General features: G+C 42.3%; 1 protein-coding gene across 10 annotated transcripts in view; it reads right to left on the bottom strand.

Moving 5' to 3' along the window:
• PTPRA (protein tyrosine phosphatase receptor type A) overlaps positions 1-26,139 on the bottom strand; it is a 167,530-nt gene that overhangs the window by 12,777 nt on the left and 128,614 nt on the right. For 6 of the 10 annotated variants that reach the window (XM_070247791.1, XM_023626218.2, XM_070247789.1 and 3 more), the window contains 7 exons: positions 14,911-15,001; positions 13,925-14,001; positions 7,583-7,619; positions 3,441-3,538; positions 2,145-2,264; positions 1,234-1,400; positions 608-743 (listed from right to left, as the gene is read on the bottom strand). In XM_070247791.1, coding sequence (XP_070103892.1) covers positions 608-743; positions 1,234-1,400; positions 2,145-2,264; positions 3,441-3,538; positions 7,583-7,619; positions 13,925-14,001; positions 14,911-15,001 — 726 coding nt within the window. Of the gene's footprint in view, positions 1-607; positions 744-1,233; positions 1,401-2,144; positions 2,265-3,440; positions 3,539-7,582; positions 7,620-13,924; positions 14,002-14,910; positions 15,002-19,146; positions 19,241-26,139 lie in introns of all 10 variants that reach the window. The other 4 variants (XM_070247794.1, XM_070247793.1, XM_070247795.1 and 1 more) reach the window with 1 other exon arrangement.

A 26,139-nucleotide genomic window follows, 5' to 3' on the forward strand; every position in this document is an offset into this window, starting at 1 on the left:
ACTCCCATTTCACTCCAGTCCACTTCTTTGATCCTACCAGGGATAAAATGATTTGCTCTCGTTGTCCCAATTCAGTGAGGCAGAACTTGAAATGCATGATTCCCTCTGGGGGTGCTTAACTGGGGAAGGAGGGTCCTACCATGGCACCCTCCTGGAGAGAAGAACAAATCCAACTCCTGCTCATTCCAAGAGTAAAGATTCGATAGCCTGAAGGGGCCATCAAAATCTGGTGACACACAAAACCTGTGCCATCCTCCTTCCCAATGCTGAGCCCTTTGAATCCTGTGCCCTAACCACAGAGCTGATCTCCTTGATGCTTCCAAACACAGCTGAGCTGCGTCACAATGCTGTGGGCACTGCTTCCCTCAAGACCTGTTCCTTCTCCTTAGAGCCCAGTGCAAATGACACTTGCTCTGTCTTCCCAATTCCCCTGGGCACAACCTCCTCTGTGTTCCATGTTCCTTTCAATACATAATTTATAAGGACCCTTCACCACACTGTATGATGATCATTTACAATAACCTGGGAGGCTGAGTAATCCACAAGGCTGGTAGATGTTTTGATCCTGGAATGCCCCCCACCCTCACTCCACCCACAAATCACTCACATCTGTTTGCACCATCTGGCAGCGCTGTGCTCGGATGCGGCTCACAAAGCCATAAACGTCCACCTTCCGTTCTGTATGCATCATGTCCAGCATGGCATCAATGACGACAAAGGTACCTGTGCGCCCTACACCTGCACTGTAGCCAGAGAGCAGGGGTGTTACCAGGATACTGAGCATTCCTTGTGGGAACATACAGGGAGGGGGCAGCACAGGCTAGGGCTCTTTCTTCAAGCCTCTAAATTCTAAATTCTGAATGGGGTAGAGCTAGGACTCTCGTGGAACCAACAACCTCACTGCACCCTGCACTCCTTACCTCTAGCTATCAGGACCAGGAAACCTTGACGCTTGGAAGGGTCTGAGGGCTCCAAGCACATGAGGCGGCACTTAACCAAGCATAGCAGTAGTCTCCCCACCCCCAATCTTGGAGGACTGCCTTCCCTCTTTCCTCAAGTACTCTCCACCCAGCATGAAAACTTGAGGAATCTCTCTGGCTGCTGCCCCAGGGCCCCAACAGCTCATCTGCTCTGTGCCAGCCTCCTCAGCCAGGGCCTCTGCACTTTGCCCTGCTCTGGCCATGGGAGCAGAATGTGATATGAGTGAGGAGCCAAGGGTCAGGCCATACTGACCTGCAGTGGACCACGATGGCCCCTGCATACTGAGGGTTACAGGCCTTCACCTTCTTGAGGAACTTGAGCATGCCAATCGGGGTGAAAGGTACCCCAAAATCTGGCCAGCTGGTAAAGTGGAACTGAGTGATGAGGCGCTGTGGCTTTCTGTTGGTCACGTCGCCAACCTGTGAAGTGAGGAGACTGTGTTGGTCCTAATACCCTGGGGTAGCACCAGGGGAAGGAGGGTGAGGCTTAGGGGCTGGGGCCAGCTGTGATTGTCAGTGATAATGGGGAAGTGAGAATATACCCAAGGAAGGTTAACCATGGACAGAGAATATTCCCAGGAATCCTATGGGGTAGGCAGGGCTGTTACTACTATTCTCAGCCTATTGATATGGAACGTAAAACTCAGGGAAGTTAAATGACCTGATCAAGGTCCCAGAACTAGTAAACGGCAACGTCAGAACTAAAATGCAGAGTCTCCTGACTCTTGGTAAACCCCCTTTTCACAGCACCACATGCCCCTCAGCTGAAAGCAACCTTTGCTCAAGCCTCCAGGGTCACTCTGGAGAGCTAGGACAGGGCCCACCACAACCTTGATGTCAGGAGCCTTTGGAGTAAGAAATGAGGAGAGGTGAGTCAAGCACTCAGAAAATTACACCACTTCCCGATGTACGTGGTTCATACCCAAGATGATCAAACACTATCTCAATAATACTTTTTCTCCCAGTCATGGAAATGCTCCTCTCTTAGCTTTGATAAAGAAGTTCCCTGGGAACCCAGATCTGTGATTTCAGAGTCCAAATGTACCACCCACTCCGCGATTCCTGACCACCCTGAATAAGAGAGGGGATGACACAGCCTGTGCCACCCTCTTAATGGTCAGCAGATCCTAAATGAGAACTGAGAAAGGAGGTAGGAAATAGTACCTGCTGAATGCAGAACTTTCGCACGGTGTAGTCCACCAGGACGGTCACATCCTCTACTGACACACGGATATTCCCATAGGTCCAGCAGCCTTGGTCTGGCCAGTACTGGGCACACTTGCACTGGAAAGGAACAGACACTCATCCCCTGACCTCAGACCTCTAGCCCCCTGCAAATGCAAAGGGCCTGAAAGGAAAAGACCACACAAGTCCAGACTGAAGTCCCAGAAAGCTCTGTGGCCTCTTCTCTTACCTCAGTCTACTGTAGACTTATTTATTTTAACTGTTCATTCTTCAAGTTCCTCAGCTTCCATCCTGTTTAGCACAGTCTCTTAACTTACGCATGGTTCCAACCCCATACTTCTCACTCTTTCCCACCCCTATTCCCTCAGTTCAGGGCAAACTGGAAGCCATTTTACCAACAAAATCTGCACTTTCACAATATTCCAGGGGCAAGCCTGTCTGATGCTCTAGAACTAGCAACTCGTTATGAGGAGTCACCAGGGTGGACTGATGCTGATTGTAAACCTGCCATGAGAAGCTCAAGGCCTTCTCTGGTGCCTAGGCCTTGGACAGCTTCCAAAAGCCAGAGGCCCAGCTGGAGGAAACAAACCTAAAGCCCAGCCTTAGTGCTCTCCCTCCTAAGCACTGTGGAGGTGCTGCTCGACACACCCAACACCCCAGTGTGGGGATCAAGGTGACTCTAAGGGCCATCTGGAGAAAGACTGTCTTGAACGGGGATTTCTCTCTGGGGCTTGATCCAGGACTCAAGACTGGTGCTGGCTGTGGCCCAGTGATGGCACTGGCCAGGTATGGACTTGGCAGCCATGAGAAGAAAAGGACCAGTCAGAAAGCTGCCTGCAAGATAAGGCCACGGCCTCAGATTCCTTTGCATTCCTCAGGGTCTCAGTTCATATAGCTCCCTCTGCTGACTCAGGAGAAGGGTCAGGAAATCAAGGGAATGAGAAACTAGAGAAGCCAGGGGAGAAAAGCCACTCTGGGGCCTTTCCTTGGCTAATGGCTCAATTTTTTCTTCCACGTTGTTCGGGAACCAGGGTGAGCTGTTTGACTACTAGACACAAGAAACATACCCTACACACACCTCTGAGGTTCACTGGAGGCTTCCAGACCATAGGAAAGTCTGGTAGGCATACTGGCTGGGGTTCTGTCTGGATGAATGACTGGCACAGGAGCCAGAAACGGTGGATAGCACAGGTTCCAACAGAGACCTCCAGCAGAGCAATCCCTCTGCTGGTCATGTGTGTATCAGGGGTCCACCAATCTAATTTCTCCACTCACCTCCTTTCTCTCCTTCAGGTTGGTCACCATGACAATGGTGGCTGTGTTTTGTTCCCAGATCATCCTCCAGAAATCATTCACTGTTTCTTCTTTTGGTCCTAAAGTAGCCAATAGCAAAGATGAAGAGAATAAACACTAAGGTGAAGAAAGATGCTGGGGAAACTGGGAACATTTATTCCTGACTTTTGGAAGCCTGGGCCCACATGTCCTCAGCTAAATATCCAGTCCGTCTATCCATCCACTCACCTACTAACCGAACATTTCCCATGTATCCACCATGTATGTGCCAAGCACTTCACCAGAAAGTGAAGTGGGTGTAAAAAGTCGTCAAAATATAAAGATAACATGAACAATGTCTCCCAAGGATATCACAGTTGAGGATTAGAAATCATGACTGCTGATTGAATACTGACGTTATGGGCCAGACAGTGAGATAAGTGCTTTATATCTGATTTACTCCTTCCTACCATGCTCTGAGGTAGGTGTCATCAGCCACAAAGAGGTTGGGTGACTTGCTTAGGCTGGAATTTAAAATTCACCTCCTACACCGCCTTTTCCAGAAAGCCAGTAGAAGATTTCTAAACAAAAATGAGGGAGCAGAGAGAGAGAAAGAAATGGGATCTAACGCAGGAGAGAAGCTAATGGAATTCCCAGGGTGTGGGTGAAGGGAAGGCTAAGGTGATAACTCTGCCAGAGGGCTACAGGGAAACCAATCCAGAATAGAACTGAAGAAAGAAGGTCCTAGAAGGATCCCAAGATAAAAAATTGAACTTAAAAAAATTAAAACTCATGTATCTGAAGGCACTGAGAAGAAACATATACTTCTAGTAAGAGTTTAGGGGAAAAAAAATCAGCCTTAGGTACATAAAAAACTAAGTGAGGGGCTGGCCTTGTGGCCGAGTGGGTAAGTTCATGGGCTCCACTTGGTGGCTCAGGGTTTCGCTGGTTCGGATCCTGGGTGCAGACAGGACACCACTCATCAGGCCACACTGAGGAGGCATCCCACATAGCACAACCAGAAGGACCTACAACCAGAATATACAACTACGTACTGGGGAGCTTCAGGGAGAAAGAAAAGGAGAAAAAAAACTCCAAAAAACCTCAAAACTAAGTGAATAAGAAAAAAAGATAATTATTAACTCTTGGAAAAGAGGAAAACCAAAAACTGTACAAAAAAATCATATAATATTATATGCTTTAGCTGTGAATAATATTGGTATAGTAATAAAAATGTAAATAATAAATATTATCTTAACTCCAAATTGTGATTTAACTCTACTGGGAGAATAAGGAAAAGGGACATGTCTATGCATGTCTGTCTGATTGAATGTGAGGAAGTTTGTAAGAGGTTTAAATAAATTATCATCTACCATAAGAATAAGTCAACAGATAAAAATGGTTGCATTAGACTAAAAAAAGAGGAAATGGGGGAGAGCTTTGTTTTTATTAGCTTTGTAATACCTTTTGACTTTCTTAAACTTTGTATTCCCTTTAGTAAAATAAAAAAATAAGTATTAAAAAGAAAAACAAATAATGATAGAATTGGACACACACCAGAAAGATGTACAGAGTGGAAACTGTTTTATTGCCTGGCAAGGTCAGGGAAAACCTCCTGGAGGAGGTGACACTTGAGCCATTTGTTAGGGTAGACCAGGTGGATGGGAGTTCATAAAGGGGGCACAGTGAGAAGAGGCACTTCAGGCAGAGGTGCAGGGGGCTGGCAGCAAGCGAGAGCATGAGACATCCAGGACGGCAAGGAGTTAGTGAGGTCATTGTGCACAGACTGGTACAAGAGGGAGCTGGAAAGATATCAGAGCTGGTAAGTATCAGAATCTAAAGGGGTAGAGGCCAGGCTAAGGAAAGGCTGTCCTACTGATAATGGAAAATTGTTATAGGACTTTCATGAGAGTCCTGATAAAAGTTTCACAGGGAGAAAGTCCATTCTGGTGGAAGGAATGCAAGGAGCAAGGCTAGGGCCTAGAGGGATCAGTCAGTAGGCTACTGCAAGAGAACTGGAAGAAAGGATGGGAGTCAGGCAGTGTGTTAGAGAAGAAAGACACCGGAGAGAGAAATGAGGACTAGTCATACTCTGAGCAAGGGAAAGGAGGAGATCTAGATGATCCCCAATCTGGCTTGGGTGATTAGGTGGATTACATTCCAGTCATGGTGACAGCCAGACAATACAGGAGGAAAAGCAGTTTAGGGGCTGAGGAAGAGTCATGTTTCAGTTTCTGACATTGAATCTAAAGAGTCTGTGGGGGTATCCAGGTAGAGCAGTACAAAATTCATATGACAATGTGGCTCAGAAGCTCAAGAGAGACAGCAGCCAGTCAAACAGAGGTGGGTATTAGATGAGGCCTCAGAGAGAATACAGAGGAGGAGAAGAAAAGAAGGGGCCCAACAAAGAATGCTGGGGATCCTTAGCATTACTTAAGTTCAGACAGAACAAAAAGCCTGGGAAGGAAACTAAAGAGGAGCAGGCGGAGGCAGGAGAACTGAGAGAAATGGTGCCATGAAAGACAAAAAAGGAGTTTCAAGGAAGTAGTCATCCACAAACGGGGGGGGGGAAGCTATATCTAGTAGGCAGAAAGAAGAATAAAAACCAGTGAAGGAATATTTAGAAAAGTGAGAAAAATCAAGGTATCTGAGTATCAGGAAATAACGTAGGAGGGTTTTAAGGAGCATGAAGTATTGTGGAGAGGCTTCAGGGGATGGGAGTCTGAGAAAAGGGCCACCAGGAAGTCACAGGTGACCTTAATTCAATAAATATTTTAGTGTCAACAAGGCCTCACAGCTACAGGGGAAGGGAAAGCCGGGCCTGGCAGGCAATGGCCAGGCCCCAGTGGGAGACTGCTAGGACCAGGAGGATCTAAGGCTTTTCCTGACCACCTTCTTTTACCTCTCTATTTTATCTCTGTCCCAGTACTGTCCAAAAGAACCTTCTGCGATGATGGAAATGTTTCATATCTGTACTACTATGGTAGCCTCTAGACACGTGTGGCTCTCGAGCCTTAAAATATACAATTAAACTAGTATAATTGAGGAACTGAATTTTAAATTTTATTTTAATTAATTTAAAAATTAATTTTAAATAGCCACGAATGGCTAGTGGCTACCATATTGAACAGCATAGCTACTCACCAAAATTTCTGTTAATTTTGCTATAAATTGTCCTCTACCAACTAAAGGCTCCAAAAAGGCAGGACCATATCCTGTTTTATTCCCTACATATCCCCATCACCTAGGCTAGTGCCTGGCACACAACAGATGGTCAATAAATATTTGTTGAGTGACTAAATAAATGGGCTTTGATGGACCACAATAACATCAATTCCTTTTTTTGTTTGAGGAAGATTAGCCCTGAGCTAACATCCACCGCCAATCCTCCTCTTTTTGCTGAGGAAGATTGGCCCTGAGCTAACATCTGTGCCCATTTTCCTCTATATTATACGTGGGATGCTGCCACAGCATGGCTTGATAAGCGGTGTGTAGGTCCGCATCAGGATCCGAAATGGCAAACCCCAGGCCACCGAAGCGGAGAGTGCGAACTTAACGTCTATGCTACCGGGCTAGCCCCAACGTCAATTACTTTTTAATGCTGCAAACATCAAGATAATTTTGCTGGTCAGAACTTTGGTCTAGGGAAATGCGTGCAGAGCAATGTGCAGGACCACGGCACTAGGCCCCTGCTTTGAGGGTTCCTAGGCCACTTATCTATAAATAACAGTGGAGCTCAGGCCCATGGGTAGGGGGAGGAGATGAGCCAGCCTGTACCCTGTGAGGTGGCCAATCCTCTCTGGAGACTGAATCCAAACTTGAGCAGCCTGGCTTGAACCTAATATTCCCAAAGGGCCCCAAAGACAGAGGGCCTCATAAGACTGTGTTTTGTGTGTATGTCCTTCTCCAGTCTTTTTAATGCACATATACAAAAGGACTTCTTTTAAAGGATCCCTAGCTACTAAGTCATCAAGATGAAGGCGCTTAGTTATAAAACTGCAAGCTGGATTACATTTCTTTCAAGGGGTAATAAGTGCAGAAAAACTACGACCTTCTGATTAATCTGTTTAGCATTTGGAAGAAAAACCCAAATCCACCATGAGCTCATAGTTAAGCCCAAGAGTAAAAAATTATCATTACTTTACCTTGTGCAGCAATGAATTTGTTCTTTTCCTGGTAGCCCTGGGTTGGCGGGGGTGTTGAAGAGGGCAGGGGGGAGTTGGGGAGAAAAAGAAAGTGAAAACCAAAAATGGATTGGAATGAAATTCTCCAGACTCCCAACCAATTAACAAAGCCTCTCTTGTAAAAGATCCAGGAAATTAACAAGGATTCTATTCTAGAAATTTCCAAGGGATTAGCTTTGGGTAGCAGGAATCAATGATTACAAAGATTACACAGTCTAGGTAGTCTTCTCAAAGTGAATTATTAATGAACACCAGTGTAAGAACATCCAAACACCAACTCCTAGGCTAGACTCTGTGATACTTTCTCAGCAGCTGACATCTGGGTCTTAGAGTTAATGGTTGAGAACTCTCCAAAGCAGAAGCATATGTGGTGGTTCTAGGGGTAAAGCTGGGCCCACACTAGGAATGGAAAGGGGTTGTTTTCTTGATGATGCTTTACCCAGGTGCTAAAACTTTCTGGGAATAGCCTGTGGGTATGGTGGAACAGCTCCCAGTGTTTGACAGCAGAATTCTCCATTACAGGTAGTGGGAGATAAGAAGCAAAGGAGCCTGGGGGTGCCATTTAAGAGATAAGGAGCCTCTGAAAAACTGACAACTGGCAGTAACTTTGTTTTTTAGTCTTTATTGTTTCAGTTATACATCTTCCCAACTTCACTGTTTAAATGTAGTGTTTACTTGAGAATTTCCAGCTAAGTGAAAAACCATTTGGTGCAAGGATTGTAAATTACCCCCTGCCACTCTCAGCAGTAACACAGGCAATGAGGGAGGCAGCTTCATGGATGGGACACCATGTCACACCAAGGTGATGATGTGAAATACAAGTTTCCAAGGTAGTGGCAGAATAAAGAGGGATCTGAGTCTGAGAAGCCACTTCCTATTCCAGTTCAAACAAGGGCAGGACAGGATTGCTTCCCAACACAGAAGGAGAAAGCTTTAGGCCTCGAGATGGACACGTTTAGAGTCAGCATAGGAAGCTTGTTAAAATTTTTGATGAGAAGAGGAATTTAAGTTTCCACAAATATTTTTATTCATTAGAAGATGGAAATTGAGAAAGCCTTTCTTCAGGACATTGCATTCTGCTTATAGTACTAAACTTGTAAGTACAACTGAGAAGCTCTTAGAGTATGTTAAGCCTCGTCATATCTCTGGCTCCACAAGAAGTCACTGCTAAATTCTCACCAGAGCACGTGGGCCATGAATAATTTGAAAGCACAGTTGGAGGGCCCAGTTCCAAAGTGCTGCCTATGCCATCATTACCAGGAACGTGCCATATGTCCCCCAGGAAAGCATGCCTGCATAGTGATATGGTGACACTGCTTAACCAGTAAGGTGTAACTAGAATGAAGCAAAATTACCAATCTTCCCTGTGTTATGTTGATGAAATGTGGCTCCCTGATTCCAAAGACATCTTTGGATTCTGAAAGTCAAATCCCAGTTGGCTCTAGCTGGTAGCTACACTCCTACCAGTTAAAAAAACCCACACTCTTAGACCCTATATATTCTTAGACATCTAAAGGTAAGTGAAGAAACTGGTCCCTCCTAACGCTCCAGGTTGGAGGCCCACTTGCCAACAGTGCCACTGCCTGTTTCGTCTCTTCCTGTGACCAATGTCAGGTTCACTTTCAGACCTTTGTGTTCCCCAAACCACAGGTCCCATTCCCCCTTGCCTGTTACTAACCTCTGTGGTGCCTGGTAACACTTCCCTTCAAGATTCATGTGTGATCTTAGTTCTCCGTGCAAAAAGGGTTTGGTAAGGCTTGGTAAGTGGTTGCCAGGGGGTAGGATAGGGGATTAACTGTATATAGATGTATATGGAGAAGAAGGTTCTTACTGGGGTGAGCAAAATGTTCTAAAGACTAAGAGGTAACAGCTATTAAAGGGTACAGGGTTTCTTTTTTGAGGTGATGAAAATGTTCTAAAATTGACTGGTGATGGCTGCACATATCTGTGAATATACCAAAAACCAGTGAATTGTAAACTTTAAATGGGTGAAAATCACAGTAAGTGAATTACATCTCAATAAAGCTGTGAAAAAATGTTCTAAAACAATTGTGGTAATGGCAGCATAACTTGGTAAGCTTACTTTAGTTTAGTATAGTCTGCCCCTATACTCGAAGTCCAAAGCACTTCCACTCTCTTTCCCAGGGGCTCTAATCTTTACTTAACCCTGTGGCCACCTAACGCTTCCTCCATGCTTTAGTCTTTGCCCTCTGAGATGCTCTTCTCTCCTCTTGCTCAGTGTGCCTGGCCCCAGGGCTCAGTGGGTCCCAGGGTTCACCCTTCTCTCTCTAAAGACTTCCAAGGGCATGGCTTTGGAGTATCTCCTCTGAGATAGAGATCAATATGACCAACTGTATGCTGGATACATTCATGTGGACCACCCCATACTCTACATACACCCTGTATTCTCTTGCATATACACTCACCAAGTCCTGCTAAATTCTACCTCCAAAGTAGCTTTTACTTTGCTGCTTCCTCTCCAACCCTTTTACAGGCCCTCATCATCTGTGACCTGCTATTCTAACAGGCCCCAACCAGCCCCTCCTAAATCCACGTTGTACATGGTAACCTGGGTGATCAATATCCAGATGTGGCCATGTCACTCCTTGTCTTTGACATCTTTCAATGTTACCCAATTTCCTAGAGAATTAATCAAAACCCTTAGCTGTACTGAAAATTTGCAGATACTCTAAGTGGCTCACTCAGCACCCAGTCCCACCCTCTTCTAGCTTGACTCTTACTACAGAGACTGAGAAACTAAAAGATAAATTCCCTAGACTCCCTTACAGCTCAGTTCTGCATAAAACCTAGCTTCTTCCTACCAGACTCCCACACAAGACTTCGGGTAGAAGTGAGCAATGTGAGATGGTGACTGTGCTAGGAAGATCTGGTCTTTGGGCAAACATGGCAGCAGAAGCATCCAGTTCTTCTGTAGCACCTGTGCAGAGGTTTCACTATGAGAGTTACATGGGGTAGTTGGGTACATCTATGGCTGCTCTGTTCCTCACTGAGCAGCACCTTAGCTTAGTTCACTGCCTCTCCCACAGATTTTGTAAGCTACCCAACAGCTTATGATAAACCTCTTCCTGCTTAAAAGAGTAGACAAAAAGTGTACTCTGTTGTCTGCAACTAAGAACCCCAATGGACACACTTGCCATTCAATGCCTTCTGAGATCAAGTCCCTACCAATCCCCAAGCCTCATGCCCCAAGACTTCCCATCTTGTACCTTATAATCTAAGACTGCTGTTTCCAGTCTCTGACTTTGCTCATGCTTCTCCTTTTGCTTTGAAGTTTCTACCCATCTTTCTTCTCTTGAACACTGACTTACCCTTCAATATTTAGCTCTACTGGATCACCAGATTGGCTGAATGTTTCTTTCGCTAAGCCCCAGAGAACCTGGCAATACTCCCTTCACACCTTGTGCATTACAGGAAACAATCGACCTGTATGCCATACCAGGGACCATATCTTATCTCTGTAACCTTTGAGCCTACCCACAGTTCTCAGTACATAGCAGGTGCTCAAAAAATGTTGACTGAATTTAATAAATTGTGACACCTAAATCTTTTTAATGCCTGACTCTTAATCATGGTTAACCATAAGCCTTTTCCTGCTTTTCTACTTTTACTAAGTTCGGTGTCTCAAATTTAACCCTCTTCATCTAAACTTTCATCTCACCTATTAATGACTCTTCAATAACCATCAAGTCATTATAGGATTCCCTACTGTGAGCTCCAACTAAGCATGGCCAAAGGAGAAGGCTTGTTTGCTCCTAGTGCCTTGCTCATCATCACCATAAACAGACCCATCTTACATGCTTACCAGCCTTAATATCCAACTAATTTTTATCTGTCTTCACCTTTAATGTGAGAAGAAGCCAGACTGGTTATGGTGACAGACACTGCTGGTTACTAACTCAAAAGCCATTCCTCCCATTTCTTCTCTACAATGAGAACCATTTTGTTTGGACATTCACCTTCCATTGGCTTGGAAGGTGACCATTCCCCAGCTGCATAGGGTAAATCATGACGATTCTCAATGCCCTAGCAAGTGAGTGGAGAAAGCATGAAAGCAGGTGATCCAATCCTGGCCAGCGAGCCCTGAAGAGCAGTGTAATGGAGAGGTTTCTGGGAAAGGCCACGCTCCCTAGTAAAGAGAAAAGGACATGCAGAAATGTTCCTCCTGTATGTTCTTTGTTGTGTTTACAAGGAATAGCTGGAACTCCTGCAGCCATCTTGTGATCAAAAGACACGGTCATTCCTAACATCACTTCCCTTCTCTACTGAACATGAAGCCCTCAGCTGACTACTTGAAGCTGCAACTGATATCCCCAGTCCCTCTGTCTGAATACTACATCTTCTCTGTGTATCACTAATCCTAGGGCACAGTTGGAGAAAATCACATAATTGAGGCCCCAGCCTTTAGTACAGCTAGACATGCCTTTTTCTTTCCCTCTTCAATATTCTTTCTTACGAATCTCAGAAGCTATTCTAAACTTTCATCACTCTCGTGTCACAGTCCCATCCCCTTCTTTCAGCAGATAATCATGACTTTACTTCTTAGAGAAAACAGATGAGTTCCCTCAGCTTGATTTACCCATACCTACGAATCATCTCTATCTATTCTATATTCTCCTTTACCATCAATCTCAGAGGAAGAAATGCCCTTTCTCACATTCAGTGCTAATCTCACCATCGGTATTCTTTAAAAAAAAATTGTGGCAAAATATACATAACATAAAATTAACTTTTCTTTCTCTCCCCAAAGCCCCAGTGCATGGTTGGATATCCCAGTTGTAACTTCTTCTAGTTCTATGTGAGCCATTGTCACAGTATGGCTGACAGACAAGGGGTGTGGTTCTGTGACCAGGAAGTGAACCCGGGCAGCTGAAGTGGTGAGAGTGCTGAACTTTAATCACTAGACGGTTAGAGCCGGCTCAAAAATTCACCTATTTTTTTTCTGGGAAAGTGTTACCCTGAGCTAACATCTGTTGCCAATCTTCCTCTTTTTTTCCGTCCCCAAAGCTCCAGTACATAGTTGTATATTCAAGTCATAAGTCCTTCTAGTTCTTCTATGACAGATGAGTCGGTGTGGTTCTGCGCCTGGGAATTAAACCCGGCCTGCTCAAGCAGAGTGTGCTGAACTTTAACCACTAGGCCATCAGGACTGGCCCAGAAAACTGACCATTTTTAAGTGTACAGTTCTTTGACATTAAGTTTATTCACACTGTTGGGCAACCATCACCACTGTCCATCTCGAAAACTTTTTCATCTTCCTCAACTGAAACTCTGTCCCCATTAAAAAATAATTCCCTGTAAACTATCATAATCTTAATAAAAACAAACAAACAAAAATAATTCCCCATTCTCCCTTCCCCTTTGCCCCTGGCAACCACCATTCTACTTTCTCTCTCTCTCTGAATTTGACTACTCTAGGTAACTCATATAAGTGGAATTATACAATATTTGTTCTTTTGTGACTGGCTTATTTCACTTAGCATAATGTCTTCAAGGTTCATCTATGTTGTAGCATATATAAGTTCCCTTCCTTTTCAAAGGCTGAAAAATATTCCACTGTATGTATATAATGTATGTATACATTTTACTTATCCGTGCATCTGTTGATGGACATTTGAGCTGGTCCATCTTTTGGCTACTGTGATTAATGTTGCTATGAACATGGGTGTACAAATTCCATCAGTATTCTCTTCATGCATCCTGCTTCAGTAGTCAGGCTTGCTCTTACTAGCTTGCTTGCTCTCTCTTTCTCTTCTTTTCAAACTCTCATTACTGGCTCCTTCCCCAAGCCTATAAAACAAACTCAAGTCTCTCATACCATCTGTATAAACATTCTCCAAATCACCCCTAAAAACCTCCTCCCAGTCTGAGCTCTTCCCTCAGACCTTGCTTCATAGCAGACAGGACTAACCAGACTTCCTGGTGTCAGACATTCTTGTCCTGTTCTCCTTTACTTTTACTATAGATGGCAAGCCCTGCTTTTGTTCTTAGTTATCTGAATAAGCTCAATACAGGATTCACTGATTCTTACAGAAAAGTACACATGTAGAATCAGATTTCTGCATGGGAAACCTTTGGGAATGATGACAAGGTAAACATAAGAATACATTTTAAACTATCTGTTTGATCTTTAAAAAAATGTTTTCAGTCCCTTAAAAAAATTAGACTCCTCAGGGAAAACTTGAAATGACACATATTCCTCCTAACGTGTAGCTGGGAAGGAGCCAGTGGATGGTAGCCAATACTCATTCAAGGTAATAATGAGAAAAGCTCAAGCTTCCTTACATTGATGAATGAAGCATTGATGTAATCAGAATCTGGAACTCCTTCAACTGGTGTCAGATGGACTCTAGAGTGGTCATCTAGAAAAAAAATTAATATTTCAATTAAATTCAATTTTATTTCTCACTAGTCCTGATGCAACCAGGCCTTTTGAGACATCTGTGACTATGTATACAGAGACACACATGTATATAGATGTTACTGCAGCACTATTTGTATGAAATACACATATGAAACTGTGTATGTGTGAAACACAGTATGAAATGGTGAGCAGGTGATAAAAAGAAAACTGAACACTTCTGTTTTTTGACAGATGAACTGCTAATATATATGTTGAAAGAAAAAAAGAGAAATGTCTACAGACAGCATACCAATTACATTTTAAAAACATACAATATATATACACATTCATACACAAATAAGATAAAAGTAGTTGTAAATGCCTAGTATAGTGGCAGTACAGTGATCTCTAATATTATGCACTCAAAAATACACCAGAAATCTTTTAAAGGATAAAATTGTTTTAAAAAGTTCAACCATCTTGCTCTCACATTCTACTGGTTTACCCATATCCCATTCTAGAGACCACTGGCCTAGAAAAATGTCTATTAGGTTATAGATCAACTGATTAGCAATGGCTAACTCTGGGAAGGGGTTATGAAGAGAACTCTGTATCAAATTGCTTTGCAATGAGCACTACAAAAAACCACAACCACCATGCACTTCCTATCTGGTCCTAGAGAAACTGCTCTCCTTGACCTCCTAGAAACTTTAGGCCTGCCACCAAAAACCTGGCCAAGCACCCCAACTGACTTTATGAACACCTGGGGTCGTCCTGGGAGCCATCAAGCTTCTTTCAGTCCAAAGGCCTGACCCTACTCTTATTACCAACCCTCCCATGATCAACTGCAAGATTCTTTCCCTCCTCAGAAAATCTGGCTAGAGATGCTGTTTCAGGTTACCTCCCAAGAAACCCTACAAACACTTACACGGCAAGATGTTTACATATCGATTTTTTTCCTTGTTTTCTTCCTTGGAGGCAGCTTCACAAGTGGCCTGGATAGGACAAGCAGGGAGAGCCTGAAAGGTTAAGAGAAATTAGAGGAGTTACTAGCAGAGATAAATATCACATATGCAAATTGTTGTACCATATCCTGACCTGACAGCAAGTTCTACCTTTTCTTGGGGGGAAAAAGATGAGCCCAGGTGAATACTTGCACTCTAACACAGAGAGTGAACCTCTCCTCTAAATAGCCTGCATGCTCCTTACAGTTTAACACCAAGAATCCCCAGGGGGCAGCATGCTCTTCATATAATTACTATGTGGTTAAAGGCCTTTTAAAATGCTGGGTCAAAATGGACCACCCCTGTAAATGAAGTGGGGACATAACTGAAGGGATGAGCCATTTATCACCATGCTAATCACCATGCAAAGATGAGACGCATCTCAGAGCGAACCACATGGGAGGGATCTGGATGGTCAGTTGAGTTGGGCCCTCTCTAGGGGCCTGACAAGGGGGTATGGCAGCCCAGCCTCTAGCGTTGTGGCAAGGAAGCAAGGACAGGCAGGTGGGTGAGAGGGCATTCACATGGATGCAGCAGTTAGGAAGCAGAGGATTTGGGTGAGGTGACACTGAACCTGCAGCAGTTTTGGAGCAAATGTAAATTAGCTAGCACTGGGAGGCATATGGATAAACATAAATGGTTTGACATGAGATAGTCTGGATTGTGTGAACTTCAGCAAATCTGTTAAACTTTCTAGGCCCAGGTTTCCTCATCTTGTCACATAAGAAGTAAATAAGATAATCTCATGTCTAGCACAGAATAAACATTCAGTAAATTACTTTTACAGGAATGGGAAGCTAAACTTTATTATCTGAAATATTTTCTTCTTATATGTTCCATATATTCAAAACTAAGAAAGTAGAAAGGGAAACAGTTTAAAATTCCAACTTATACAACCTTTCTGATAAGTGATTTGAAAATATGTTTTATGAGTCTTAAAGATATTCATGCCCTTTGACCTAGCAACTCCACTTCTAAGAATCTAGTCTAAAGAAATAAAAATCTTATGTTCAAATTATTTACTTGATCATTATTTTGAATGACCAAAAACTGAAAACAACCTCAGTATTCAGCAGTAGGGGAACAGTTAAGTAAATTACGGTTCACATATTACTTTCATTCATTCTTTCAACAAATATATATTGTGTACTTATTAGGTATTGGGCTAGGTACAGAGAAACAGTGGTGAATCAATCATATGCACAGTTCTTGCTCTCATGGACAATACAAAATTGTGGGTGAAAGATGGACACTAAACAAATAAAAAAATAAATATAAAATTACACACCATGATAAACGCAATGAAAGAACAGAATGCTTATTAGAGAAAGTGTCAGAAAGCTCAAGAAATACTCATATACCCAAATTTAGATTAAAGGTAGGTCTCTGCGGGGAAGGATGGAGTGTGGAAAACAGTATTCCAGGCACAGAGAACAGCATCTGTGATGACCCAGAGGCAGAAGGCTTGGCTCTCAAGAGGAGCTGACAGGTCAACGGGGGTGTTATGTAGAAAGTGTGGTTGGTGGGGATGGCAAGAGGAAGTGGGAGGGGATGGCAAGAGGAAGTGGGAGATGAGCTTGGGAAGGTAAGATCACACATTTCCATGTAGGTTCTTGAATAGGGAGTTTGAATTTTAAGTGCATGAGGAGACCATTCTCTCTGGCTGCTGTGTGGAAAATGGACTGGGAAGAAGGCAAGAACAGAAGCGTGGAAAGATGATGGTACAAGGAAATACATGCATTTGAGATGTATTCTGGAGTGAGAATTACAGATAGAATGAAGGGAAGGTAGATTGGGGAGAGAAAGATACAGGAATGAGGGACGACTTTCAGGTTTTTAGCTTTGCTAATCAAAAAAACATGATTAAATAAAGGAAATGCCAGCCTAAAGGAATCAATTTTGCCAGATGGAAGTAAGAGCTTTAAGAAGAGGGCAAACATATTTCCTGGGAACCAGCAAGATGGTGGTAGGAGAAATTAAAGTGAAAGACCTTAGGAAAATGAAAGTCAGGGTCTCAGAGTTCATCTGTCTTCACTACTCAGAGATTTTCCCTTCAGAATTAAAACCCTGGAGGTTCTGCATATTATTTTACTAAGAGAGGTAATTTCTTCAGATCCTGTACTACCAATACAAAAAGGGGAAAAAAAAAGTTTCCTGGGCTGGACTCTTACACAGGGAACAGAGACCTTACTTAAGACTGGAATGTCCCAATTCACCCAATTTGCCTTCTCTTCATCCAGATAGGCTAGATTTCCCCAGATTTCCACCCTGGTATGGGACAGGATGAGATACAAGTTTTGAAAGCCCTCATGACAAATCCAGAGGCATCACTTTTCCTGTACATCCCTTGAGTAAAATGATGTAGAACAGAGGTAGGGACCGCAAGACTCTTGAAAATAGTCCTCAGGGTCAGTAATGACAATGACCACACGTCACAGTCCTATCAACCTTCCTTGCTCCCCCAGTCACGATGAAATCAAACCAGGTCTGATCCTAAAAGGTCTGATCAGGCAGGCTGAGGATCCTAAAAGCAAAGTCAGGAAGAAACAGGAGCCATTGTTTGACAAGGGAAAAGAAAGCCCTAGAGAATATTGTGCTAGATGCAAAGAGTCAGATTGAAGAGCCTATGTCAGGGATGAAAACAGGGGGAATTCTCCTTTTAGTTTCTACTCTGAAAAACCTAGCGTTGAACCAGAAGGCTATAAGATGTTAAATTTACAAGAAACACTAGGTGGCATCAAAGACCATTTCATTCCTTGCTTAAGCCTTTACTGGAAGCAAGGCTATGTACTAAGCCATTTTTTTAAAACATCAGTTTTTTAAAAAATTGTTTTTCAATTTTTATATTTATTTTTTAAAAAAGTATATCCATCACTCAATTTAAGTTAGAAGTTTTCTTTGGGCCCTTCCTCATCATATCCTCTTCCTTCTCCTCTCACAAGTAAGCCTGGGATTTTGCTTTAACTTATTTGTATCTCATACATTTTGTATCCTTAAACAATGTATTTTTAGGGTTCAGTCTATTTTTTGATAAAAATGGAACCATAATCAAGTAGTGACTTGCTTTTTTGGCCTAACATTATGTTCTGAAGATTCATCCAGGTTTTTCCACACAGCCAAAGTTCATTCACGTTAACTACTCTGTAGTGCTCCATTTTGAGACCATACCAACATTTATTTATCCATTCTACTACTGATGAATATTTGGGTTGTTTACAGTTAACAATCCTGCTTTGAAAACTAACTGTATGAATTTCCTTGTTCATATGTGCAAGAGTTTCAAGTATGAGTATCTTTAACCTTACCAGATAAGGCCAAATTGTTTTTCAAAGTAGTTGTACCAATTATACTTCCACCAGCAATGTAAAGTGTTCCAGTTGTTCTGTATTCTCATCAACATTTGCTACTGTCAGACTTTAAATGTATCAGAGGTAGGTTTAATTTACATTTCTCTGATTATTAATGAGGTTCACCATCTTTCTATAGTTTACCAATCAACAGGGTTTTCCTCTTCTGTGACATACCTAGTCAAGTGTCTTCCTCATTTTTCTACTGGGTTGGCTCATTTATTTTCTTATTAATTTGTAGGAGTACTTTATATCTTCTGGATACTAACCCTTTATCCCTTTTAAGTGTTAAACATATCTTTTACCAAAATTTTGGCCTGCTTTTTCATTTTCTTTATGGTATCTATTTATGAACAGAAGTTTTGCATTTTAAGGTAGTCAAGTTGATCAATCTTTCCCTTTATCAACATTTTAAGTTTGAAAAAATCCTTTCCAAATTGAGATCATAAATATAGTTTCCTATATTATTGTCTCTATGTTTCATCATTTTGTCCTTCAAATTTCAGTGTGTATGCAAACTGGGACTGATTTTTGTGATGACTGATTTGGTATGAGACAGGAATTCAATTTCGTTTATTCCCATAGGGTTACCCAATTGTCCCAGCACTACTTATTGTAAAGACCATCATTTCCCCCACCAAAACTGCAACAGCATTTCTGTCATAAATAGGTTTCCATTTACACAGGAATCTGCTTTTGAGCTCTCTATTTTATTTCATTGGTCAATCCGTCTATCCCAGTGCCAATACAAAATTGTCTTAATTACTAAATTTTCTAGTAACTCTTTATATCTGGTAAGGCAGGTCTCCTCACCTTGTTCTTCTTCTTCAGGAATGTCTTGACTATTCTTGAATCTTTTCTCCTCCATATAAATTTTAGAATCAGCTTGTCAAGTTCCACAAAAAACCTGTTGGGATTTTTATTGGAATTGCATTGAATCTACATATCAGTTTGGGGAGAACTGACATCTTTACAATACTGAGCCTTCTAATCCATTGATCTTATCTCTTCACTAATTTAGGCTTTTTTCTTTAATGTCTTCAACATTTTTATAATTTCCTCCAAAGACTTTGTTAAATTTATTCCTAGGTACTTGACATTTTGGGTGCTACTATAAATGCATCTTTTAAAAATTATTAGATTTTTTTATTGTGTCTTACATATAGAAATGCATTAACTTTTTAAGCTGTTTTTGTATCTATTGACCTCTCTAAAATAACTTATTAATTCTAATAATTTATCTGATGAGTCTTTGGATGTCTCTGAAGACAATATTCTCCTCTGTGAAAACCACATATTTTGTCTCTTTCTTGTCAATCCTCAATATCTTCCATTTCTTTTCGTGTCTCACTGTGCCGCCCAAGGTCTCTAGTACAGCCCTGAATCTCATTCACTTCTGAGTTTGAACCCCCTTTCAAATATTCTCGCCTAATAGTCACCAGTGCCTGAACACTCTGCCATGATGGGGAATCTACTACTTTCCAAGGCAGTTCATCTCATCTTAGAATAGTTCTGTTTAGAAGGACCCAACAGCCAGATACACAATTTCTTTTGTCTTTCCCTTGTACTGACTAATGTAAAACCCAGATGTCAGCTGGAGCCTTCTCTGGCCCCTGGAAACCCTGAACCGCCAATTCCCTGCACTTTTGAATTCCAAAGCCCTTCACAAAGTTCCTGCTAATTTCCATAGGCCTCTGGCTCTGACTCATTTATTTAGAGACAATTCATCAATGTAGACACTATTTTGCTTCTGCCTCCCCTCAGATGTCACACAGTCCTGTCACCAGATTGCATATTCACACTTCTTCACCTGGAAATCCAAGAATTAAGCTGTCTCTACTAAAGATGTAGGGTGGGGTGTCCGCGTGTGTGGTTTCACAATGCAGAGATTTTGACCATCTCACTGGCTTCACCTCTTTCCTTCCCTTCTTTCCTATCCCCTTCTTCTCAGGACCTAACTACATTGTATCTTTTTTTTTTTAAACCTTGAACATGCTTTAGAGACTTCAATAAGTGGCTTTTCAAAGTGTTTCTTTTAAACAAATGTAACGTTTGCTTCTAAGACAAATGTTGGTAAATATAAAAGTTCCAGTTTATAACTCTAGGACGAAAGCCATTGCCTGGAACTTTCAACCATGGTGAGGATTCACAGAAATGCTACACACTTTCCTTTTAGCCTGTTAAATATCTGAAAACAGCTGTTATATCCTATGCCTACTGTTCCTTCAGCTGTTCACCCCCATGGTCCAGTTTTTCTCCAGAACAACTTCCCATTCAATGATATTTCCTTTCACAGAGACCTGACCACAAGACTCTTGGCATAGGTCAAGCTGGGGACATCAACGCTTTATTCTACAAGCTATATATTCATTAAAGCATAACAAATATTATGCTAAAACTAAGCTCCATTAGCTTTAGTTACCACCATATTAAAAAAAAAAAAAACTCTTGCTTTTTAAAATGTTATAAAAAGAATATGCTTGTTGTAAAGAAAGCCAAATAATTCAGCAGAAAGTGGAAGTTCCCTATCACGTCTCTCCTATCTTCCACTCCTCTTGTAGGAGTAGGTAACCACTACTCACAGTTTACAGTATTCTTCCAGACCTTAAAAAATGTGTTAACACACTCACACACAGACATACGTAGTTTTTTTTTTAAGAAAGGGGATTATGCTGTGTATGGTCCTCTGTGATGTTTTCTCCCATAATACAACTTAGAGATCTTTCTATGTCAACACATTTATTTTAATGATAGTATAGAATTTCATAATGAATGCAAGAAATCATTTAGCCATTCTGCTGAGGATATCTGCTTTTCATTTTATTTTTTGCTATTACAAATAATGCTGCAATGAGTATCCTTGGACAAATATATAATTGGTTTTCTGTTAGAGTGCCGGAAGTTAGGTCAGATAGCATAAGCATTTAACGTTTGGTTGATACTGCCAAATCATCCTTCCAATGCTATACCAACTTAAACTCCCCTACCTATGTATCAGAGTATCTGTATCCCCATACCTTTGCCCATATTTCATATCAATCTTTTTAAATTTTCAAATTTAACAGGCACCAAATAATGGTTACTTTTAATCTGGACTTCCCTGATTATTAGATATAGTTGAGCTTCTTTTCATATGTTTATAGACCATTTGCTTTTCTTCTGTGAACTGTCAATTTTTCTACTGCAATGTTTACTTTTTTTATCACAGGTTTGTAGAAGTTCTTTTTATATTATAGAAAATTCTCTACCTGTGGCAAATAGTTTCTCCTGGTTGGCCTCTTTTCTATGGCATTATTTTTCATAGAGATATTTAACATTTCCATCTATTTTCTTTCAATCTATTCCATTCTGGCTCCTGAATCTTGTGTTTTGCTGAGAAAGGCCTTCTTCCTCACCCCATGATTATAAGAATATTATTCTATGAGAGTAGACACAAATTGATGCACTTGCCCTATGTATTACTCTTCTTCTTCCCTGCCAGGGCTGACTGACGCAAGCACAGTCACACCTGACCCACATGGTGCCAACCAGATTCTCTTTCCCAGGATTCTGAAACGCAGAAAGCAGCAGAAGCTTCCCTAAAGGGCCCCAGAGTCACCAGGATAGGGTCTGTCCTGCCCAAGGGTTGGAGTCTGCCTCATCTTTTGATTTTGATTTTGCCAGCTTCCCCAGTGTCTTCTCAATTGATGGTTTTGTTGTTTTGCTTAAGTGACTTCCCCTGTTACTAAATAAAGGAACTTAACTGACTTAGCAGCTAGTATCAGAGGGAGTTGTAGCTGAGAGACTGATGGGGGAAATGTGGGTGATGTGAACCTGATTTATGGTTCAGATGAAGTGAAAGGAACTGTCAACCAATTTTCAGGATGGGAAAGAGCAAGCCACTCATAGTTCACTACTGTACAACAGTTACTTCAGTTATTGCTTCCAATTACCTGGGACACATTCTAGGTGGTGGTAAAGGGGTGACAAAGTCCCAATCAAAAGGAGATGAGAAATGTTGAAACCAAGGAGTAGGATTACTTCTGACAATTTCAAATAGTAAAACAAGAAAAACCCCAGTTCCAACAGCAAATGCTCATCTCCAAAGACAGCACAAGACTCAGTGCCTTCTATGACTGTGCTATGTATTTCGCTGAACCAAATGTTAAGATTTCAGAATTCTGCTGGTTGCTAAATGTTAATGCCAATGGAATTCACATCTTTCCTGGGTTGCTCATGTAAAAAGACAGGGCCTTAAGTGAGACAACTGAAATGATGCTGAAAGGAAATGGATGAGTTGGAGACAGCTAACTTCTAAAAATCTCTATTATGCTTTCTACTACATCTTGTTTTCATAATGAAAGCTGTCCCACAACCCAGCTCTTCATGCTCATGGGTAATCAGGATGCAAGCATAACACAATGTGGAGGGTAAAATACATAAACAAGGTATTAAAGCAAAGCACTGATACTTAGAAGAAACTGCAGGGATCCACTGAGTTGGATCATCAAACTTCATAGGAATATATATTTTGACGACATTAGACCAAGGAGAGGAGAGCATAATTTTTGGATAAGACCAAATTTCTAGTTATGGTATGGTTAACTGAACTTCTGTAATTAGTGTAACATCCCAGGAAACTGGCCATGGTTCTAACAGTGGGCTAGATTGGCCACTGGAAGTCTGGACTGAATGCTAGGTATAGCTAGGTGACAATGAAAAGCCAGAAAGCCTTGGCACAAAGGAGAGATCAATGTCACACAGGATCCAACAGTCTCAACATTCCCACTGACACCTTCACCATGTCCCTGATGAGATCCACAACATGCACCTTGCTAGAGGGTGTACACTGGTGAGGAAAGCACTGGAATCTTTCAGAAGTGCTTTCCTGGTTGTCTTTACCAGAATGAGATGCTGGTGTAAGGAACTGGCTTCAAAATGGGATTCTTATCTTAGTAGGATTGAAAGAGCCTCAGAGGCCACAGTCACCAGAGGTCAGATATCTCTGGTTATTGATAATTCACTGTGAAGCTCCCAATAATGGAAACGGGGAGGCAGCCAGCCCAGGTCAGTTGAGGGGGCCTGACTAGATTGCCATGCTAGAGAAAGGGCCCCTTCTCATCCAACTCCCAGGCCTGGGTCAGTTTACAGACCCAGAACCCTTCAATGATGGGCATATGTAAGGAAGCACCCTGCCACAGCACATCAACACTTACATACCATGAACCTTCCTCCTCATCTTCTCTTAAGAATCTGTAGCCATTTACTATGGTCACTCCACTGAGTAAAGGGAAATACACTTCTTTTTTTTTTTGCTGAGCAAGATTCACCCTGAGCTAACATCTGTGCCATTCTCTCTCTATTTCGTATGTGAGTCACTGCCACAGCATGGCTGTTGATGAATGGTATTGGTCAAAGTCCGGGAACCAAACCCAGGCAGCCAAAGCAGAGAGCAGTGAACTTAAGCACTAGGCCACGGGGCTGGCCCTGGAAATATACCTTTTGGAGTCTACTGGGTTCAGGCCTTGAACTAACCAATTCCTGGGAACCCAGAATGCCACTATTTTATGCCAGTTAGAATGGAGCCTTTGCAGGCCAGGTAATGGAAGGAATTTTGGCCTGAACTGGCCTCACCTTAGGAATTATTTGTTTTCCCAATTTATGGTTGGAATAAATATCTATAACAAGGGCCGGCCTGGTGGCACAGCAGTGAAGTTTGCATGTTCCGCTTCAGCAGTCTGGGGTTTGCTGGTTCAGATCCCGGGTGCAGACATGGCACTGCTTGGCAAGCCATGCTGTGGCAGGCATCCCACATATAAAGTAGAGGAAGATGGCCACAGATGTTAGCTCAGGGCCAGTCTTCCTCAGCAAAAAGAGGAGCATAGGCAGCAGATGTTAGCTCAGGGCTAATCTTCCTTAAAAAAAAAAAAAATCTATAGCAAGTGGCAGGATACCCACATCGGTCCCCAACCCTTTAGATAAGGACCATTTACAGTAGCAAGAGCAAATGCAAGCTGCTGGAGCAGTAATCTCTCTTTACCAAAAGGCTAAGTCCCTAGGTGAGTCACAGAGATTCTAAGTGCTACAGAAGACTTAAAATAATGCAGGATAATGATAATTCTTTTACATGTCTGAGTTTCGTGATGGCATGAAGCAAGTGCTCAACAACCACTAAAATTAGCTATCGTGAAGCTTCCTATCACCTCCCCATGCAAGCTACCAAAGACTAGCACAGAATATTGACAACTGTTAAGAATGTCAGTAGACTATAGTATATGAATCATGTGGAGTTGCAGATCTGAGCTTTTCCAGATGTACTCTCCTTCCTACAGATTAACATAAGCCCTAGCACCTGGCATATAGCTACTAACGAGGCAAGTGGTGTTTTTTTTTCCCTTTACAGTGCACAAAGACTACACAAAGTAGTTTCCCTTTCTCATGGCAGGAGCAGCCTCAGTGATAAATCATCTTCACCTCTCTCTGCTGTGATCTGGTTCATCCGGATTTTGTCTCACTGCTTCACCAGACATCACCTTGCCAACTATGCTGATGACATCAAGCTGACAGTATTTGAAGAGCAGGATGTTATGTATCTCAGATGTACATGCTAAACATAAAAATAAAAATACATGGAGCTGGCCCGGTGGCGCAGCAATTAAGTGCGCACATTCCGCTTCGGTGGCCCGGGGTTTGCTGGTTGAGATCCCGGGCGTGGACATGGCCCTGCTTGGCAAGCCATGCTGTGGTAGGTGTCCCACATAGAAAGTAGAGGAAGATGGGCATGGATGTTAGTTCAGGGCCAGTCTTCCTCAGCAAAAAGAGGAGGATTGGCAGCAGTTAGCTCAGGGCTAATTTCCTCAAAAAAAAAAAAAAAAAAAAAATACAGTGGCATGCCACTTCAGTCAAGTTTTCTGAAAGTCAAAGGCCTGTGGCAGGCCAGGATATCTCCTCCAACATAAAGCACAAGTTGCCACTCCTTACCCCACCACTTCCCACTTTGCTAAGCAGGAGAAGTGACGCTTGCTGGGCCATTATGGACTTTGGAGACAGCATATACCACATGCTGGTGTCCGGCTCTGACTCATTTATTGAGTGATCTGAAAAAAGAAGCCTCTCCAGCTGATCCAGGCCACAGAGAAACTGGCTCTGGTAGATCCATGGGGCCCTAATTGTCTGTGGTTAAGGCTGAGCAGGAGAATCATAATGAAAACCTTAGATCTGGGGACAAGACCATGATCCTGTCAGCAAGATCACGTTCCTAGCTTAGCACTGGGCTCTGGTAGAGACTGTAAGCCTGATGATGGGACACCAGAGATACAAAAGACTTCAATTGCCTATCCTAAACTAAGTATTATGTGATTCAATAAGCCATAAATCTGAATACATCCAGCAGAAATCCAATCACCAGCTTTAAGGGATATGTACAAAACTCTTGCCACACACATACTCCCTCAATGGACAGCTCTGATTTCCCAACAATACCAACAGTTGACTGAAGAAGAAAAAAGTCCAGTCTAGCGTACAAATTGCTGTGAGACATGCTGGCTCATTCTGGAAGTAGATTGCTGTAGGATAATCTACTTAAGGGATGGCTCTGAATGAGTATAAATGAGAAATCCTTCTAGTGAACAGAACTTCAAGCAAGGTATCACACTATCTACCTCAATGGAGGTCATGATCTAAGCCAACCCCTGGATAATGGATAACTAGAACAAGAAAGACAGGAAATATTTATGCTCCATGTGTATGCTTACCAGATAACACTCATGGCTAAGAACTCAGGAGATGTTGGTCAGCCCTTTCCCTCACTATCCCAGTGCTGGCCCA

Source organism: Equus caballus, chromosome 22 (genome assembly GCF_041296265.1).
Source record: "Equus caballus isolate H_3958 breed thoroughbred chromosome 22, TB-T2T, whole genome shotgun sequence".
In the NCBI taxonomy this organism is placed as follows: domain Eukaryota; kingdom Metazoa; phylum Chordata; class Mammalia; order Perissodactyla; family Equidae; genus Equus; species Equus caballus.